Here is a 20059-nt window from a genome sequence, read left to right on the forward strand (position 1 = left end):
TGCTTTGTTTACTACCTCCCCCGGATAGGATTACTTGCTTCTTCTGCTAAACACCACGTCTCAGTTGTTTGCCTTTTCCTCCCTCAACTGTGATGTCATCATCTTTGGATATTAGTCCCCTCTCCCAAACACCACCTGTCACCTATCACAGTGCCTTGTGACAGTCACATTGAGCACAGATAATTACATGTTGTACTGAATCCACATATGTAGAAAAAGGAAGGCACACTGGTCATTGCATACCAATTAATCACGGTTTTTTTTTTTTTTTTTCCTCTTTCTTTGTTTTATCTTTAGGCATTCTGGAAGTTTTACACTGTGTTTTAGTAGAAAGTCCAGAAGCTCTAAATATTATTAAAGAAGGACATATTAAATCCATTATCTCACTTTTAGACAAGCATGGAAGAAATCACAAGGTAAATGAAATATTTTGTTTCCCTGAATGAATTTTCAAATCCTTTTAGATATGTTTTTTAAATACAATAACTTTTAAAAAGTGTGTCAAATTTTTCATGAGTGTTTTTCTTCTCTTAATTATTATTTTTTGAGCAGTCGTGCTCTGTCGCCCAGGCTGGAGTGCAGTGGTGTGATCTGAGCTCACTGCAACCTCCGCCTCCAGGGCTCAAGCAATTATCCTGTCTCGGCCTCTGGAGTAGCTGGGACTACAGGTACATGCCACCATGCCCGGCTAATTTTCGTATTTTAAGTAGAGACAGGGTTTTACCGTATTGGTCAGGCTGGTCTTGAGCTCCTGACCTCAGGTAATCCACCTGCCTTTCCTCCCAAAGTGCTGGGATTACAGGCATGAGCCACCGTGCCCGGCCTTCATCTCTTAATCATGATCAAGTAATATTGTTTAGTGTTTATTCATAGCATCAGTGGGAACATGAACAGTTCTCAATTTATATATGAAGAAAAGTTGGAAAGTTAGTGGGAAACTACTGTAATGTTTAAATAACTGAGTCAAATGTAACTGGAGGAATGTGTTTGCTTTGTAAAAAGTGCTGCTGATGCTTGATTCTGAAGGGGGAATTAGAATCAGCTGAAAGTGACTGCACACAGTGACTCATGCCTGCCATCCCAGTAATTGGGGAAGCCAAGATGGGAGGATCGCTTGAGGCCAGGAGTTTGAGACCAGCCTGGGTAATATAGCAATACCCTGTCTTTACAAAAAAGAAAAATTAGCCAGGTGTGATGGCATGCACCTATAGAGGCTGAGACAGGAGGATTCCTTGTGCCCGGGAGTTCGAGTCTGCAGTGAGCTATGATCGTGTCACTGCACTTCAGCCTGGGTGACAGAATGAGATGCTGTCAGAAAGGAAGGGGGAGGGAGGGAGGGAGGGAGGGAGGGGAGAAAGGATGGAAAGGCAGGGAGGGAGGGAGGATCAACTGAAAGTAATTTCTCTTTTCAGGTCCTGGACGTGTTGTGCTCACTCTGTGTTTGCCATGGGGTTGCAGTCCGTTCTAACCAGCACCTCATCTGTGACAATCTCTTACCAGGAAGAGATCTGTTACTGCAGACACGTCTTGTGAACCACGTCAGCAGGTAAATTCAGACAGACAGTGTCATCTGACAGGCAACATAATAAAAGAATTAATGTTCTTGTCCTGTAGCTGACACTATATGGTCTGTTTTTTAAATTAGACCATATAGTAGTATTTTCTGTATTTTTGCAGTGAATAATACGTCTTTTTCTCTAACAATCAGATGGGATAATAATAAATGAACCTAGCAAAATATGGCTTTGCCACAGACACATGGATAAGAGCTTTTATTCACATTCCTATGTAGATAGATAATCATTGACATACTCAGGACCATCCTGACAACTGTATAGGTATATGGTTGTATATAATTATGCTTTACATCTTCTTAGAATGTAACTAAAACACTATCCTTCAATATCATTTTTTTAAAATTATTTTTTTGAGACAGAGTCTCACTGTCGCCCAGGCTGGAGTGCAGCGGTGCGATCTCAGCTCACTGCAAGCTCCACCTCCCAGGTTCACGCCATTCTCCTCCCTCAGCCTCCTGAGTAGATGGGACCACAGGCGCCCGCCACCAAGCCCAGCTAATTTTTTTGTATTTTTAGTAGAGACGGGGTTTCACCGTGTTAGCCAGGATGGTCTCAACCTCCTGACCTCGTGATCTGCCTGCCTCGGCTTCCCAAAGTGCTGGGATTACAGGCATGAGTCACCACGCCCGGCCCCTTCAATATCATTTTGAGGTACCTGCTATGTACGATCAAAAATAGAATGTCCAAAATGTAATATATTATGCAAATAACCAATAAAACCACATCTTCAGTTAGATCTGCCTTCCAAGGCACCTCATGTTCATTGAGTACCATGTGCCAGCTGTGGTGCTAAGGGCTTTATGTGTATTCTATACTGTTTGTGTCTGTGCTTTCCTAGGAACCACTGGGATTCACATTTTATAGACGAAAAAACTGGAACTGGAAGTGGAACTCAGATCTAAATCCAGAGACTGAGCTTATAACCACCATGCCACACTGCCTTTCTTATCCCCTGTATTAGTCAGGCTTCTCTAGAGGTACAGGATGAATAGGATAGCTGTACCTATGAAAGGGAGTTTATTAAGGAGCATTGATTCACACGATCACACGGTGAAGTCCCACAATAGGCCGTCTGCAAACTAAGGAGCAAGGAAGTCGGTCTGAGTCCCAAACCTCACAAGTAGGGAGGCCAGAAGTGCGGCCTTTAGCCTGTGGTTGAAGGCCCGAGAGCCCCTGGCAAACCACTGCTAAGTCCAGGAGTCCAAAAGCAGAAGAACTTGGGAGTCTGATGTTCAAGGGCAGGAAACATCCAGCATGGGAGGAAGAGGAAGGATGGAAAACTCAGCCAGTCTAGTCTCTCCACGTTCTTCTGCCTGCTTTTATTCTAGCTGCGCTGGCAGCTGATTAGATGGTGCCCACCCAGATTGAGGGTGGGTCTGCCTCTCTCTGTCCATTGACTCAAATGTTATTCTCCTTTGGCAACACCTTCACAGACATATCCAGGAACAATACTCTGCATCCTTCAATCCAATCAAGTTGACACTCAATATTAACCATCACATCCCCCAGATGAACACATAAATAAATAATAAGAAATAACTGCTTACAATCATAAAATGCTGTGTGTGATAGTAGTAACATTGACACACTGTATCTAGCAGCTAGCCCAGAGATACTGATAACATCATCCTGTTTTAAACAGAAATGTGGGGTTTGTTGTGTATTTCTATGATGTGTTTTGTTTTTTGAGATAGAGTCTTGCTCTGTCACCAGGGCTGGAGTGCAGTGGCATGACCTTGGCTCACTGCAACTTCTGCCTCCTGGGTTCAAACCTTTCTCCTGCCTCAGCCTCCCAGTAGCTGGGATTACAGGTGCACACCACCACACCCAGCTAATTTTTGTATTTTTAGTAGAGATGGGGTTTCACCATGTTGGCCAGTGTGGTCTTGAACTCCTGACCTCGTGATCCGCCCGCCTTAGCCTCCCAAAGTGCTGGGATTACAGGTGTGAGCCACTGCACCTGGCCAATGTGTGTGTTTTTAAAAAAAATATATGAGATATATATATATATATACTTATTGCATATTCACTCTATGGCAGAAACTTCTTTACATTTATTCTATTATTCCATCCTCACAACATGCTTGAACTTAGAGATGTTTACCAGCCCATTTTCCAGGAGGATAAATGGAGGATGAGCAAGGTTTCATAACTAGTGCCAGGTCACACAGCTAGCAAATGGATGCTCAAATTTTCTCTCTGACTCAGAAACCCATGGTTTTCCAACTAGACTTCCAACCACACTGTGCTGGAAAAATGGAAATTGTTGGGAAACGGATACAGCTGGTTGTTTTCCTTCGCTCCTTTTGAGGAGCTCCTTTTTAAAGTAAGTCAATTACATATCAAATTATGTTACCTCTGCTGAGCTGGGAAGCAAAGTCCAAACACCTTCTATGTTTTTGTTTGTTTGTTTTACAGTACTGACTTAAGATGTCCTTCATGATTCTTGATATAACAGACCTGCCATTCTTGAGTAGTGTGTTCTGAGACCTTCATTCATTTCTACCTACTGCTACCATAGGGTATATGTCCTCTCCTAAAATGGAATTAAATACAAGTTACGAAAAATTTTTCTGTTCACAGTGAGGCTTAATGAACAACAAAGCTGATTAGTTACCTTGGTTCCTTCACAAACAACATGACCTACCTCAGCCCCGTACCCCATGTGACACAAAGCTTAGTTTAGGAAAATTTCTCCATGTCTGGAATTCCTAATAACTCCATTAATTCTAAAAGTCTGCTCTGAGTGTCTCAGTTTGTGACTTAAATACGATTAATGATACACAACGTGCGGAAGAGGAATTAAGACAAAATAACGTTAGTTCCTTGGGTGACACCGCCAAGAAATCTCGGAAGCGAAACTGCTGATGGAATGTTCACAGGGAAGCTGGCTTTCACTGTATACTACTTCAGTGGTAGTTTTGATGATTTTGTTAGTAATTAAGGAAATATATATTTAATATGTGGCATCTTAGAGAAGCATGACTAATGTTTAAAATAGTGAGATGTGGCTGGGCGCGGTGGCTCATGCCTGTTATTCCAGCACTTGGGAGGTCGAGGCAGGAGGATTACTTGAGCTCAGGAGTTTGATACCATCCTGGGCACCATAGCAAAACCTTATCTCTACTAAAAATTTAAAAAAAAAAATTAGTTGGGCTTGGTGGCACTCTCCTTTAGTGCCAGTTATTCAGGAGGCTGAGGTGGGAGGATTACTTGAGCCTGGGAGATGGTGACTGCAATAAACTATGATTGCATCACTGCACTTCAGCCTAGGCAACAGAGCAAGACCCCATCTCAATAAAATAAAATTAAATGAAATACAAAAGTAAAATTATGAGATGTAAATGCAAACAATGGAAGGTTTGTCTGGAATTTTCTTACATGCGATTCCTGTCTCTTTAAAGCATGAGACCCAATATTTTTCTGGGCGTCAGTGAAGGTTCTGCTCAGTATAAGAAATGGTACTATGAGTTGATGGTGGACCACACAGAGCCCTTTGTGACAGCTGAAGCAACGCACCTGCGAGTGGGCTGGGCTTCCACTGAAGGGTATTCTCCCTACCCTGGAGGGGGCGAAGAGTGGGGTGGAAATGGTGTTGGAGATGATCTCTTCTCCTATGGATTTGATGGCCTTCATCTCTGGTCAGGTATGTGCTGTCCATTTTCTTTCACCATGTTCCAGAAGGAGATCTTTTGCTGGGCATTTCTGAAAGCTATTGGTGCTGCTTCCATTGGGTACTTCTATAGGGTATTATTAATCATTCAGAAATTTAGCATTGAGAGGATGAGTAAGAGTGTTGGGGTAAAAGCAGTATTTCACTAGGGGAAAAAGAAAACACAATTATAGTACGATTTCCAAGGGACTGCCTAGCTTATGAACAATGCTGTGTATTTAAAGATTTAAATAAGAGTGTATTGCTTAGGAACAATACTGTGTATTTAAAGAGTGCATTCCAAAGCATGAATGAACTGCAAGAAACTTGTGACTTTTCTGCTTTAATTGGTATGTTTAAAACTTCAGCTGCCAATGGGAAAGAACAAAAAACAAACCTTGGAAAATAATGGGAAGAAATAGACTAAGTTCAGCCTTCTGTTAGATAATGTAATGGTGGGAAATCAATAATTTGTAAAGTGTGGTATGAGGACTCAGATTATAATCAAATGACACTGTGTTTCGGAAGTATAAAATGGTTTAAAAATAAAGGAATAGGTCATTTCACCAGCTACCAACGCTTAGTTTTGATGGTTGAGTATGTATTAAAAATGAGTACTATATATTTAAAAATAATATTCTTTTCTCTGATTCATGAAGAAGTAGAGTTTGGTTAGCTCCATTTAAAAGCTTAGCTCTTGATTATGTAGATTTTTTTAGATGTTAAAATTCTTCTGGATTCTGCAGACATATGCTTATATTGGTAAAGCTGCATTTGGAATATAGTCCTGGTATGATCTTGCCATAGTTTGTAAATTATTTAGCATATGGAAGATACAGAAAGTTACCTTAAGTTATAAAGCTGAACTTTGCCTCTTGTGGAGTACAAATGATAGGCATTTATGCGTGCTTTATGGGCCTAAAAGCTTATGAAAAGTAAGAAATAAATTGAACTACACCTAAGACTTTATGGTAATGAGTTTATATCTAAAAGCATTCCATGTAGTTGTATCTAACAATGATACTTACTGAATTCTGTCTTCATTGAGTGCCAATAGCTCGATTGTCTAGAAGAGATGAAGCTGTATTTTGTTGTGTGTGTGTGTGTGTGTGCGCGCGCACGCTTATTTATTTATTTATTTATTTATTTATTTATTTATTTATTTCGAGACAGAGTCTTGCTCTGTTGCCCAGGCTGGAGTGCAGTGGTACAATCTTGGCTCATTGCAGCCTCCACCTCCTGGGTTCAAGTGATTCTCGTGTCTCAGCCTCCTGAGTAGCTGGGACTACAGGCTTGCACCACCATGCCCAACTCATTTTTATACTTTTTTAGCGGAGTCGGGGGTTTCACCATGTTGGCCAGGCTTATCTTGATCTCCTGGTCTCAAGTGATCTGCCTGCCTCCGCTTCCCAAAGTGCTGGGATTACAAGTGTGAGCCACTGTGCCCAGCCTCAATTTTTAATTTTTGTGAGTACGTAAAAGGTATATATATTCATGGTGTTGAAGCTGTGTTTTGCATATTTCATCTAACCTCTGAGGAATGTGGTTGGAGTCCTCACAGTACTGTGGACTACTTTATACAAAGGCGACCTGTGCCAGCCAGACCATAGTCACAGTGCCTTGTTCCCATAGGAAAATTTTCCTGTTGACCAACCAGAGATAAAGAGCCCTCACTTCAGAAGACCTATTAAACACAAAATAGGGCTGATGTCCTTGTTATAAAACATTTTAACTATAATCTTTTAGATACTATTACTTTCTCTCTCTCTAGCTCCTAGTATTGCTCTGCAGGAAATACGTACTCAAATGAATAAATGAAACATGTTAACTTGTTTTCCCGTTACACAGAGATTAGATTAAAAAAACATTAATCGACAGTGCCAAGTTGCTTTCATTTAGTCTCTCTATATAATAACATATTTTACTATTTTTGTTTTGTATTCAATTTGAAGCGTTTTCTTTCAATACGTTAAAAGTACCTGGTTCTTATGGAATTGAATTGTATGCATTATGCCTTTTATTAGAAAGTATCTGTTAAATAGAATAATAAGAACAACAACAAAAAAATTTAGTGAATCTGTGGACATGTACCAGAAAGGATGGTAGGCACTGGAGTTTCAGGAGAAAAGCATCTTAAAATTTTATTCATTTTTTTAAATGGCAAGAAAAGATGTATCATATCATGTCTGTACTTGAAAAGTATTTTCTCTTAAGCCACTGGGGGTCTATTAAATGCTTTGCTGATTTTAGATTCATAATCAATAAAGACAGATCTAAATTAGTTGGAATGTGAGTTATGAAACTCGAATTCATAGTAACAGATAACCTTCTTTGGGGTCATTCTCCTATTTTCTTCTTAATGGTTGATGTACAATTTAAAGTATCAAATATCAGTGATTTCTAGGATGGAGCGCATTCTCTGCCACTTAACATTTTGTAATTGGAGAGTGTCAGTATTTCTTGGAACAAGGATTGGGCTCAAGGAAAAGTTTTTACTTATGTCTTCATTTCTTCTCTTCAATTTAACCTTTGTGGTGTTGCTACATTTCCTCTCTGTCAATGCAGAACTGGATTTTGGGAATCCAGGTCCCAGGTGTTTGAAAGGACCAAAAGTATAAAAAATCTTGGTGCTTTGAGATAATTTAAATATAGAATTAGTGTGGAGGAATGTACAGGAAACATGGGTACAGGTTTCTAATACAGGATCTATCAAGCTATTATATCCCTCAAAGTGAACAATATATTTGATTATGATAGATATCTTGTAAACAACATTGCTATTAGCTACAGATCTTGGTACAAACAAGAAACTAGACCTTTTTCTGCATTGCTTTTATTTGATTTTTTAAAAAGCTACCTTTATTATATTCAGGGAATTCTAGAAGAGACACTTGATAGTGAATTTCTTGCCTGTGGATTTGAATATTGGTAAAATAAAAAGTGTCCACATTTAAAAAAAATAGGTATTCTTTACTACTGGCATTTCAAATATGTCCTTGGTAGAGATATTGGCACGCTAGAAGTAAAAAGAATTATTAAAAATACAAAGCACGTATCACAAAGTCTGTTTTTGTCTTCACTCAAATTGAAGGTTTTGTTTATGTTTGTGAGCATGTGTGTTTGGGTGGACCTTGCCTTCTTTTCTTCCAGCATGCAGTGAGAAGCAGATGCTCTTGGGACTGATTAGCAAAGGAGTTCTTAGAATCAGGAATGGGCTTAGACCATAGGTTGGTCTTGCCAGGGCAAGAAACAACATTTATCAAATATCATTTTCATGCCTCCAGTTATATCCTGCTTTACTTAAGAAGCCAACCAAGATCTTGTGTGAAATAAATGTAAAACAAAAACCAATTGGCCTGTAGTTATCTCACAATAAACAACATGCTGCAGGAATGAATGATCATATTTTCTGCTTTCGTTATCTTTATGTATTTTTATTTTAAATTGATAGAACGAAGGGAGTTTAGCATTTGACAAAGGGACGGACATGAAGTATCTGCTGTGCCTGAGACTCTGTCACTTGTAAAACATTAATCATCAAAATAACTAAACAAGGTGATGGTATTTGGTGTTCTGTTGATAAGACATCAACATTAAGAGAGGTTAAGTAATTTGGTTATGGTCTCACAAGTAGTAGATAGTAAGGCAGCTATTTGAAGTCCCTGGAGATGTTCCTTGGACATCATTATATAATCTGCTCTTAGATAATTTCTGGATCAATTGTCATCCATCTACATGCGGAAATTTCCGTGTATCAGAAGGTCTATTTTACAACATAGGTAGCAGCCTGACTCCTGAAATAGTCGTTTTTTTGACAAAGGGTTTAACATGTAACATGCGTTTATATTCAAGATTTATTCCTTCTGGTGTTATGCATTGGTTTGTCACTACCTATTCAAATCTTTTGACTTTGGCTCTGAAGCTGATTCTCTGAGATAAAAACTACATGACCTTCCTTAATGTTTCTTCCCCCAATAGGTTGTATTGCTCGTACTGTAAGCTCACCAAACCAACATCTGTTAAGAACTGATGATGTCATCAGTTGCTGTTTAGATCTAAGTGCCCCAAGCATCTCGTTCCGGATTAATGGACAACCTGTTCAAGGAATGTTTGAGAATTTCAACATCGATGGCCTCTTCTTTCCAGTCGTTAGTTTCTCTGCGGGAATAAAGTTAGTATGTCTATGTTTTTTGGTCTCTTTCCTTTCTCATTTCTCACACCTCCGCAGAAGACTCTGCACTGCCATTGCCCTGCTTCTCTAACCATTGTTTCTCTCTCCTGGGCACCTGTCCTCAGCGCATTTTTGCCCGTGCCTTGAAGGAGGAGGTAAGGCTCACCTAAGAGGGCATCGTGCAAGGCTGAGTGCTTTGTTTACGGATCCCACTGTGTTTAGATGTGGGCAGTCTTGCTCAAACCAGTGTCCTGAACTATTTCAAGGTTTTTTTCTTTTTTTAGTTTATTTAGATGAAATGAGCAAGGCTGTTTAGAAAAATACTGCTTATTTTCTTATATTTTCATTGATTTTCCTTTTTTAAGCCATAGTTCTTCACCCCATTGCACACCTCCTTATTTCAATAGAAATTAAATATCCTTTTTGTTGATGAGGCCCAGGTGGCCTTCTTTAGTGTTCCTCTCCACCTTTATTCTCTTTATTCCTTTGTTCTCTGCTTATGGTCAATGGTGCCAAGATGGTTTCCTCACACTCTTTCCTTTTTTGCTATTACTGGAGGGAAACAAAGTGATAATCCATTCTACAAATAAAACTTGAATAAATGATGGTCTGTTATAATAAGTAACTACTCTGTCACTTATTTTTATATACACACACACACCTGTAAACTTAGAAGGACACCCTTTGTTTTAGTCATAATTCTTCCAGGAATAATTCCTAGTTACAAAAGCAGCATATTGAAGAAGGAATAGAGTAATCATGAATATTAGCTATCCATGTACCAGCTCTTTTTTCTGATGTATTTATACAAATTATGTTTCTATAAGCTTCTGGAATGTTTTAGCATTTTTATTTTTCCTCACTTTTCTTTGCTTTTATTTTTTTGGACTGGACCTGATACACAAATTAGAAAAAGAATTATGGCCAGGTGCGGTAGCTTGCACCTGTAATCCCAACACTTTGGGCCGCCGAGATGGAAGGACTGCTTGAGGTCAGGAGTTTGTGACCAGTCTGGTCAACACAGTGAGACCCTATCTCTGCAAAAGTTTTATTTTGTTTTGTTTTTCATTTTGTTTCTTTAATTAGCACCTAGTGTTGTGTGCCTGTAGTCTTAGCTACTTGGGAAGCTGAGTTGGGAGGATCCCTTGAACCCAGGAGTTGGAGGCTGTAGAAACCTGTGACTGTATCACTGCACCCCTGCCTGAACAACAGAGTGAGACCTTGACTCAAAAAAAAAGTACAAGGAAAATGGAACATTTAAATTCATTTTTTGTAAATCCGAGAGCCCCAGGAAACAGATATCATTTAACTGTTTCAAGACGTGTTGTTCAATGGAACTCAGATTAAAATAGTTTTGCTTAAATGAGCAGAATGTCTAAAAGATTTTAGTAAGTTCTTTTTTGTTGTTGAAATTGATAAACAATTAGCAATAAGGTTACCTGCTTCCTTCAATTTGAAGAGACATCAGAATCTCCTTTAAAGCAGCAGTCCCCAACTTTTTTGGCCCTAGGCACCGCTTTTGCCGAAGACAGTTTTTCCACGGGCCAGGGCTGGGGTTGAAGGTGGGGATGGTTTCAGGATGAAACCATTCCAGCTCAGATCATCAGGCATTAGTTCGATTCTCATAAGGAGCATGCAACCTAGATCCCTCACAGGCACAGTTCACAATAGGGTTCACGCTCCTATGAAAATCTCAGGCCGCTGCTGATCTGACAGGAGGCAGAGCTCAGGCGGTAATGCTCTCTTGCCCACACAGCTCACCTCCTTCTGTGCAACCTGGTTCCTAACAGACCACAGACTGGTACCTGTCGCTGCCTGGGGGTTGCACACCTCTGTTTTAGAGAATTTCATTAGGAAATTGAAAAGTGACTGGTTTTCCCCTCATTCCTTGTTAAGTCCTGTAATTTTAAGCATATAGATATTTCGATCAGGTCTTTCCTTTATCTGTTGATTATGTGGGTACTTTGGGGCATTAGGTGACCAGTTATTACGGATATGCACTTCATTTCCGTAAGATTGTGGTGCATGTGCTTTTAGTTACTTCTCCAGCAGCTGATGTCTTCACTGACCCATTAATTAGCTGAAGGTTTTCTCTTCTGATGAATATGATGCCCTCAGGTTTTACCTTTTACAATTAGAGGCCCTTGAATTCTAAGGTGATCACATTATGATGGTACTTAGAGGAAAATGTGGCTTCTGATAAAATTACTTTTGTACTAATAATTTTTCCCTGAGATTTTGTTAATTAGAAAACTTTAATGTACACCAGAGATAAAACGGACTCTAACATGCATCCTTTTTAGAGTACGCTTTCTGCTTGGGGGGCGACATGGAGAATTCAAATTTCTTCCTCCACCCGGGTACGCTCCTTGTTATGAAGCTGTTCTGCCAAAAGAAAAGTTGAAAGTGGAACACAGCCGAGAGTACAAGCAAGAAAGAACTTACACACGCGACCTGCTGGGCCCCACGGTTTCCCTGACACAAGCTGCCTTCACACCGATCCCTGTGGATACCAGCCAGGTACCAAGATCCACTCGAATGGCAATTGCTGGTGATGCAGTCATTCTGATACGCAGTGGCTTTACACTTGGTCTGCAACCCATGGGAATGGATTTCACAGTGATACAGTTGTACAGTTGACACGCAGGACTGAAATGAGACTCATAAAATAACACTTACCTTTACCATGTCCGCTCACTCATTTTTTATTCTATGTTTTTTTTGTTTGTTTGTTTTATGTTGTTTTTGTGATGGAGTCTTGCTCTGTTGTCCAGGCTGGAGTACAGTGGCACAATCTTGGCTCACTGCAATCTCTGCCTCCTGGGTTCAAGTGATTCTCCTGTCTCAGCCTCCCAGGTAGCTGGGATTATAGATGCCTGCCACCACACCTGGCTAATTTTTGTATTTTTAGTAGAGATAGGGTTTCATCACGTTGGCCAGGCTGGTCTTGAACTCCTGACCTCAGGTGATTCACCCACTTCAGCCTCCCAAAGTGCTGGGATTATAGGCATGAGCCACTGGGCCCGGTCTCTATTCTATGTTTTAAGTAGTTTTCCTAGCCCAATAAACTGATTCCCTGATGTACAAACGGATTACAACCTGAAGTGTTAAAAACTCTGTTCAAGGTTGTCTTTAAAGTTTTATTAAAATAATTAATATTACTTAGCTTATAAAGTGCATATTACACTTTTAAAAATAGGCAATAATAGCAACAGGTGGAACTTAGTGGGCAAAAATCATACAAGAAATTTTAAGGTATAATAGTGTTAAGATGATTTAATATCTGGGGTAACATACTGCACTTGAAGTAATATCATACAGATGTGACACATACTGATTTTAGAGTGTAGTTCTTAAGCCCCCAGCCTTTTTGGCACTAGGTACCGATTTCCTGCAAGACTATTTGGCACCAGCCAGTGGGCCGGGGTTGAAGGTGGGGATGGCTTTGTTATGAAACTGTTCTCTCTCACATCGTCAGGCATTAGTTAGATTCTCATAAGGAGTGCGCAGTTCACAATGGGGTTCACACTCCTGTGAGAATCTAAGAAGAATATAGAGAAAGATGAGGATCCTGTATAGGAAACATGGAGTTTTTAATTTCTTCTAATTTCCTTCTTGGATACACTTCTTTGGAAGATATTGAACTGACTTTTATCTTGGGTATAGATGAGGATCGTGAGCTCTAGAGTCAAAATGCCTGGCATCAAGGGCCTACTCCCTGCTTAGAGGAGCTGCTCACCTTGTTTATTGGGATGCTAAGAGTATGTTTGTCATAGTTAATAGATACCATATTACCTGGCAAATAGGCGCCCAACAGATGTTAGCTGTTTTCCTCTTTTTCTGTTTCATAGATATAACGGTGTTCTGAGGTTGGCAATGAATTAGATATGGATTTATATTGATGGTGAAGTAGCTTCAGTGAGGTTGGTTAGATATTCAAAGTTTGCTTATTAGTGTTTAAAGATCAAAGACGTTGTTTCTAAAGTCTGAAGTTGAATTAATCGCCTGCCTCAGAAGCTTCAGTTGCTTAGCAGTCAGATGTTTAGCTCCTTGAATCGTATTTCTTCTTCCCCCTTTTTATATCATGTTGTTAAAATAAACATGCAAACATTGTTCCCGGCCAAAATTCAGTTTGCATTGCCCGTTTGCTGAAAGGTGGGAGGATATCTGTAGTGCAACCTAAGTTTATAGGAAAAAAGGTTTGGGAGGCTAGAAATGGACAACTAGATGATATCATGGTAGAACCTTAAAGATTACCTGAGACCCAGATAACCTCTATCGGGGAAAGGAAACAATTATCACCTGCTTCTCGTGGAAATGCCACCTCATCATTGGGCATTGTGGTCATTTGCCCACTCTGTGTGTTTTGAGACTAGCTGTGGGGTCACACACAAGTGCTTAATCAAGACATAAACAACCAGTCCCTTACTTTGTGTTTTTTATGAACATTCAGTTTCTTCCTTTTATTGGGAACATGTAAAGATTTTGTTTCTTTTCTGTAAGGCTTATATTTAGAAACCACTAACAGTAACAGAGTAGAGTGTAGGGGAAGACATCAATCACTACAGTCAGACATTTACATGCTCAAAGAGCCGACGGATTATCATGTGAGCACTGAATTGCCTTTACCCTGGCTTATGACTGCTGGCCCAGTTGGTGTAAGAACTTTGGGGCAATTTCTCGTTTTAAGTCATACATTCCTTGGCAGTAGCCCCATATCCATTAAACATCTTTCGGTTGTCCCCACCAACACTCCTTTGTGTGTGTGTGTGTGTGTGTGTGTATGTGTGCGCGTGTGTGTGTGGCTCATAAATTGATTTGGAAACCTAAGTTGTCAAAAAAAAGTCCCAAAATTTATTTAAAGAATGTCATGAAGTAGATGACTTAAAACTCTGTTCTATGATTACTGGTTTATGAGGCAGTTTTATTTAGTTCAGTTTGAAGCGAAGACCATTGGCACCGCATCTTATTGCATTTGTTTCTGATGTGTCTTTTTTTTTTTTCCTTTTTGTAAATTTTAGATTGTGTTGCCTCCTCATCTAGAAAGAATAAGAGAAAAACTGGCAGAGAATATCCATGAACTCTGGGTTATGAATAAAATTGAGCTTGGCTGGCAGTATGGACCGGTACGTAATTTTGAAATTTATTTTCGGATTCTGTTAACACATCTTTCTGAAAACAGAACTTTTTCTCCCTTTTCCTGCTTTGGGGTGACATCAATCAATTAGATTGATGTTTGCCCCCCAGCACATTAGTTTTTGTGCAGTTTTGCATTACTACATGATTGTAGTTAATAGGGCTGACAGGCATTATTGGCAGGTTCACTGAAGGATGGTCTAGCTGCCTAGACAATGGAAAGTTATCTGTCTCTGGGCTGCAAGTTATATTTTCAAATCAAGGTTAACATACGCAGATAATAGGCATTGATTTTTAAGCCACTTAAAAAATCTCAGTGAAATTGAAAGTGAAAACTGAAAGTGAAAAGAAGGCAATTTACTTTTCCCTCACTGATGTTTCTTTTCTTTCAGTACCAATTGTGTGTAAAAGCAGGAGACCTGTGGGCAAACGTTCCTAGTTGGTTTCACAGGTTGAATGAAGGCTGAGAAATCATGACTGCACATGCTTCTAAATGATACTCTGCTAAAGATCTTAGTTTACAACTTAATAAAATTTAGATTTAAAACAAACAACTTCCTGTATAATCCTAGTGTATATCATATACTTGTTTGTGTCAAAACCATGGTAATACTTTCATTTGTATGATATCATTCTAAGTGTCCCAAAGGCTGTAACACTTTCTTATACCTGAGTGAATAGGGAAATTAATGTATTTACTCATCATAGTTTATTGCGTTGAGCTCTAAATAAAGAATACTTAATGTTCGTAGTAGTATCGTGTGATACTCCACACTACGCAGTAATATTTATATATTTATTCAGTGTCTTGCATTCTCACATACAGATTATTAGGTCAAATTGTCATCACGGTGAACTGGGTTGTACTATTATTTCAGTTGTACTGGTGATGACCTAACGGAGACTTCTTGCAGTTGCTAAATGCCTTGGCAGGCATCACGTAACTAGTGAGTAGCAGCTCCAAGACTGGAATCACGGTTTTCTCAGACAGAATTTAGAAAGTGACTGCAGGTCACTGTAAGGCTTGCTGAAGCATGACCAGAAAATGGGATACTTTGATTAACTAAATGATAGTTAGACATTTGTTACCCCAGCAAACCCTTGGGTACCTAGTTTTGTGCTACATTCATCAATTTTTTTGTTTGTTTGTTTGTTTTTGAGATAGAGTTTCACTCTTGTTGCCCAGGCTGGAGTGCAGTGGTGTGATCTTGGCTCACTGCAACCTCCACCTCCTGGGTTCAAGCGATTCTCCTGCCTCAGCCTCCCAAGTAGCTGGTTTTACAGGCATGCACCACCACACCTGGCTAACTTTGTATTTTTAGTAGAGACAGGGTTTCACCATGTGGCCAGGCCAATCTCGAACTCCTGACTTCAGGTGATCTGCCCGCCTCAGCCTCCCAAAGTGCTGGGATTATAGGCCGGATGACAGGCACAACCAGCCTCATCAATTCTTAAAATTGAAGGATATGTATAAATGCTACATAAAAGACTGAACCATCTATTAGTCGGTAGGAAGAGAGATGCTACAAATGTGTAAGTAATCAATTACCAGAGGAATTACAGGCAGCATTCCCCAGAAGTTTCAAAAATAAGAAAAGATGATTAGAGGCCAGGTCGATTTTTTTAAAAGTTCTCATTAAAAAAAAAAAAATCCAACAAAATGTAAAACAAGCAGCAAAACCCCATATTGTAATAGCAAATATTTCAGTGGGCTTCTAAGATGATCTCCGCTGCAAACTCAGTAAGTTCACCTAAATGATTATGTTTTCAGTGAAGTCTTAGGAGTGTTTCTTCTTTAAGAACTGACGAAAATATAAAGTCTCATTATTATTGATTCTTCCAGTTAAATTTAGTTCTGCTTGATACCCTACATCATATTCCTGCCATGTTCAAGACACTCTGTGGGTTTTCAAGTACTAAACTAAAGGATAACACAGTACTGTGGAGGCTTCTTGTCCACAATTGACTCAAGCTATCCTTTGCTGGGTCTGAGGCCAGTTGAGGCAACACTGGGCTTGCTGTACCTCTGGGGGAGACACTGAGCCCTGGGTCTGCTGCTGTTGTGTTAGCAGCCGCACCTTGCCTGGCGCGGGAAGTGTTCTCTCATCAATGTATGATTTGCAGCCTGCTTTTTTTCCAAGACCTTCCCTGAAACTCCTGTTTGTGTAGTAGTTTTAATCCTTGACCTTGGTCTGTTATTCTAGACTAAGATATGTGCCTGTTACTATGCTAATTTCATAAATTCATTAACATTTTAAATGAGGTTTTGAAGTATTCAAGTATGATTTTCTCTGGAGCAATTTATACTTAGCTACCCAGCATGCTGGATTTTTTTTCCAAAGAAGTTATCATTTCTTTGGGATGTATTTCCCAGAAGCATGGTGCAAAGGCTCTAGTTTATGGACTAACAAGGCAAATCCATCTATCATTTATTCGTCCCTTTAACATTCATTGTATGTCTATTTGCCTGGTGTGTTTAGTCCTGGAGACTCAGTTTTGAAAAGACCTTGACTTTTAAGGTACTGTGTTTGCCTTCTAGGCGCTTCCTGTTTAGTTGAATGATAGGTAGGCAAACAATTACAGAGTAAAGAAGTAATATTTAGCTCTTCCCAGGGAAATCAGGGAAGGCTTCCAGGAGGAGGTAAATGTTTGATCCAAGGCTGAGGGATGTGTACAAGATAGCTGGCAATCAGAAAGCATGACCATGTAGTAGGTAGAGGACCTGGCATGTGTAAAAGCGAGGAGGCAGAAGAGACAGGACGTTTGCCATGACCTTTCAGTGGTGCAGTGTTACAAGAGGACACCTCTGCTGTGGTGCGGAGAAGAGGTGGGAAGCCAGGCCACGTATGCAGGAAGTGTGTCACAAAAGGCTTTGGGAAGAAGATGATTTTATTCTGTAGGGGGCTAAACAGCATTGAAAAATGCTTAGCAGGAAGGTGACAGAATTCTGTCCGCTTTCAAAAGAAGCTCTGCTGTGAATGTGGAGAAGCAGAGAGCCTGGAGGCAGGAGGAGGGGCAGGGAGAGGGCACAGGCACCCCAGGTGAGAGGCGACTCAGAGCCCCGCAGCGGGGATAAAGAGCCGTGGTTACAGGAGGTGTTTCGGTGTTTGTGTATGGGGTGTCGCAGGAGAAGGAAGGGAATCTGCGCAGATTTCTCATTTCGTTTAGACGCTTGAGGAGATGATGGTGTTAGTTATTCTTTGGTGTAGAGAGTACAGACAAAGTGGAGGTGACCTAAATGGGGAGATTGTCTCCGGGTTCAGACACATTCATTTTATAAATGTTCATTTTGTGTTTCATTTGTAGGATTAGAGATTTAGAGTTTAGAGTTACATTACATAACTCAATTTCATTTTCAGAGTTCTGTAATTAAATAAGTATACCTGATATATGATTCTATATAAGTCTTATTCGTTTGTAATGATGACCAGAAGGAAAGGAATAAATACATCATTTCTAACTTGGTGACTGCTGAAGACTTGAAAAAAACTCACTCATGTTTGTGTACTTCTTGTGTGGCATTTATAGGACCTGGTAATGATGCTCATGAAGTAATTTGTTCCCTGACAGCATATGGGTTGCCATCTAGGTGCTGCCATAGCATTAATGCCGATGCAATTTAAGTCTTTAAGAAGATAACAAACCTAATTACTAATGCAAGGAGAGAGAACATCTTTCTCAGTAATTCATTCCTAAAACCTTGCATTTAGTTTAATGTGATTGCTAATATACAGCTTCAAGGATTAATATAAAAACCACCTGCATATGATGCTACTGAATTTTGTGAAGGTAGTAGGGTAATTTGTGAGATCGAGAGTAACGTGCAGGGGGTGAAATGAACAGCCAGAGCCACCTCAAAGTGTTTATGTCAGTCAGTCCTGTCGTTAATTGATGTCTGTAATCAGTTTGGTTCTATACAGGAAAATTACTACGAATTAAAACAAAGTCGTTACCACACCCTTCTTACACAGGATTTATTTCAATTTACAAAACATGTGTCAAGTACCCAGGACATACCAGGAATGTTTAAGGTGTTTGGGACACGTCAAAGAACAAAAGAGACCAAAATCTTTGCATTTTTGATCTTCTAATTCAGGGAGACACACAATAGCCCCATAACTCAATAAATCCAATCTGTTAGAAGGTGTATGGCCAAAAAAAAAAAAAAAAAAAGAGTAGGGTGGGCAGGCAGACTGTCCTAATTAGGCAATTGGGCGGGGTAAACCTCGCTGAGAAAGTAAGATATAAGCAAATGCTACAAGGAGCTGAGTGAGTGAGCCTGTGGGAATCTGGGGTAGGAGTCTGCATGGTGGGGGCTCATGGAAGCTCTGCCAAACAGAAGGGAAGGAATGAAGATTATTCCAGCTTCTACCAGTGACCTCAGATATTCACTGCACCTGAGAGGTTGTGGGGGCAGCTTTGAGGGGTTGATGATCTGGGTGTTCCTCCTTGCCTTCCGCCTCCACTTTCCACTACACAGTTGAATTCCATTGCTAGTGCATGGCATTGGAGACTATTATATGTCAATTTCCTGTCCTGTTTCAGGTTAGAGATGACAACAAGAGACAGCACCCATGCCTTGTGGAGTTCTCCAAGCTGCCTGAACAGGAGCGCAATTACAACTTACAAATGTCACTTGAGACCCTGAAGTGAGTTTCTTAACTTTTTCTATTTTCCAGTCTGTGTTTCCAAAAAACACAAAAACCAAAACACAAAAACAGGTATCAATGTTATATGTTAATTCAACTGTGAAGTGATTTTTAATTGCAGCTAGAACTTTTGATAATGCATAAGTGGATTGGATCAGTATTTGTTGGGAATAAGACTTTGACCCTGTTCATTTATGTCCTTTTGTTCTACATCAGTATTTCGCAAAGGGTGTCCTACAGATGTTTATGGGAATTATGGATGATGAGGATTTTGTGATCTGTTGTGGGAAGTCAGGGACCCCGAATGGAGGGACCGCCTGAAGCTGTGACAGAAGAACATAAATTGTGAAGATATCATGGATATTTATTAGTTCCCCAAATTAATACTTTTATAATTTCTTATGCCTGTCTTTACTGTAATCTCTGAACATAAATTGTGAAGATTTCATGGACACTTATCACTTCTCCAGTCAATACCCTTGTGATTTCGTAAGCCTGTCTTTACTTTAATCTCTTAATCCCATCATCTTCTTCGTAAGCTGGGAAGGATAAATGTCGCCTCAGAACCCTGTGATGATTGTGTCAACTGCACAGATTGTTTGTAGAGCATGTGTGTTTGAACAATATGAAATCTGGGCATCTTGAAAAAAGAAAACAGGATAACAGCAATGCTCGGGGAACGCCAGAGATAAGACTTCTGGCCACAGGTGAGCCGGACAGAACAGAGCCATATTTCTCCTCTTTCAAAAGCAAATAGGAGAAATATCACTGAATTCTTTTTCTCAGCAAGGAACATCCCTGAGAAAGATAATGCACCCTGAGGGTAAGTTTATAGACGGCCCCCTCAAGGTGTGCCGTCTTTTGTGGTCGAAGC

At 40.0% G+C, this 20059-nt stretch overlaps 1 protein-coding gene across 1 annotated transcript in view; it reads left to right on the forward strand.

Annotated features, from left to right (window-relative positions):
- RYR2 (ryanodine receptor 2) overlaps nt 1-20059 on the forward strand; it is a 634673-nt gene that overhangs the window by 293772 nt on the left and 320842 nt on the right. Inside the window, exons 19-25 of the mRNA XM_025401874.1 lie at nt 298-416; nt 1413-1546; nt 4982-5223; nt 9208-9400; nt 11704-11920; nt 14422-14526; nt 19082-19185. Coding sequence (XP_025257659.1) covers nt 298-416; nt 1413-1546; nt 4982-5223; nt 9208-9400; nt 11704-11920; nt 14422-14526; nt 19082-19185 — 1114 coding nt within the window. The remainder of the gene's footprint in view (nt 1-297; nt 417-1412; nt 1547-4981; nt 5224-9207; nt 9401-11703; nt 11921-14421; nt 14527-19081; nt 19186-20059) is intronic.

Source organism: Theropithecus gelada, chromosome 1 (assembly GCF_003255815.1).
Source record: "Theropithecus gelada isolate Dixy chromosome 1, Tgel_1.0, whole genome shotgun sequence".
In the NCBI taxonomy this organism is placed as follows: Eukaryota; Metazoa; Chordata; class Mammalia; order Primates; family Cercopithecidae; genus Theropithecus; species Theropithecus gelada.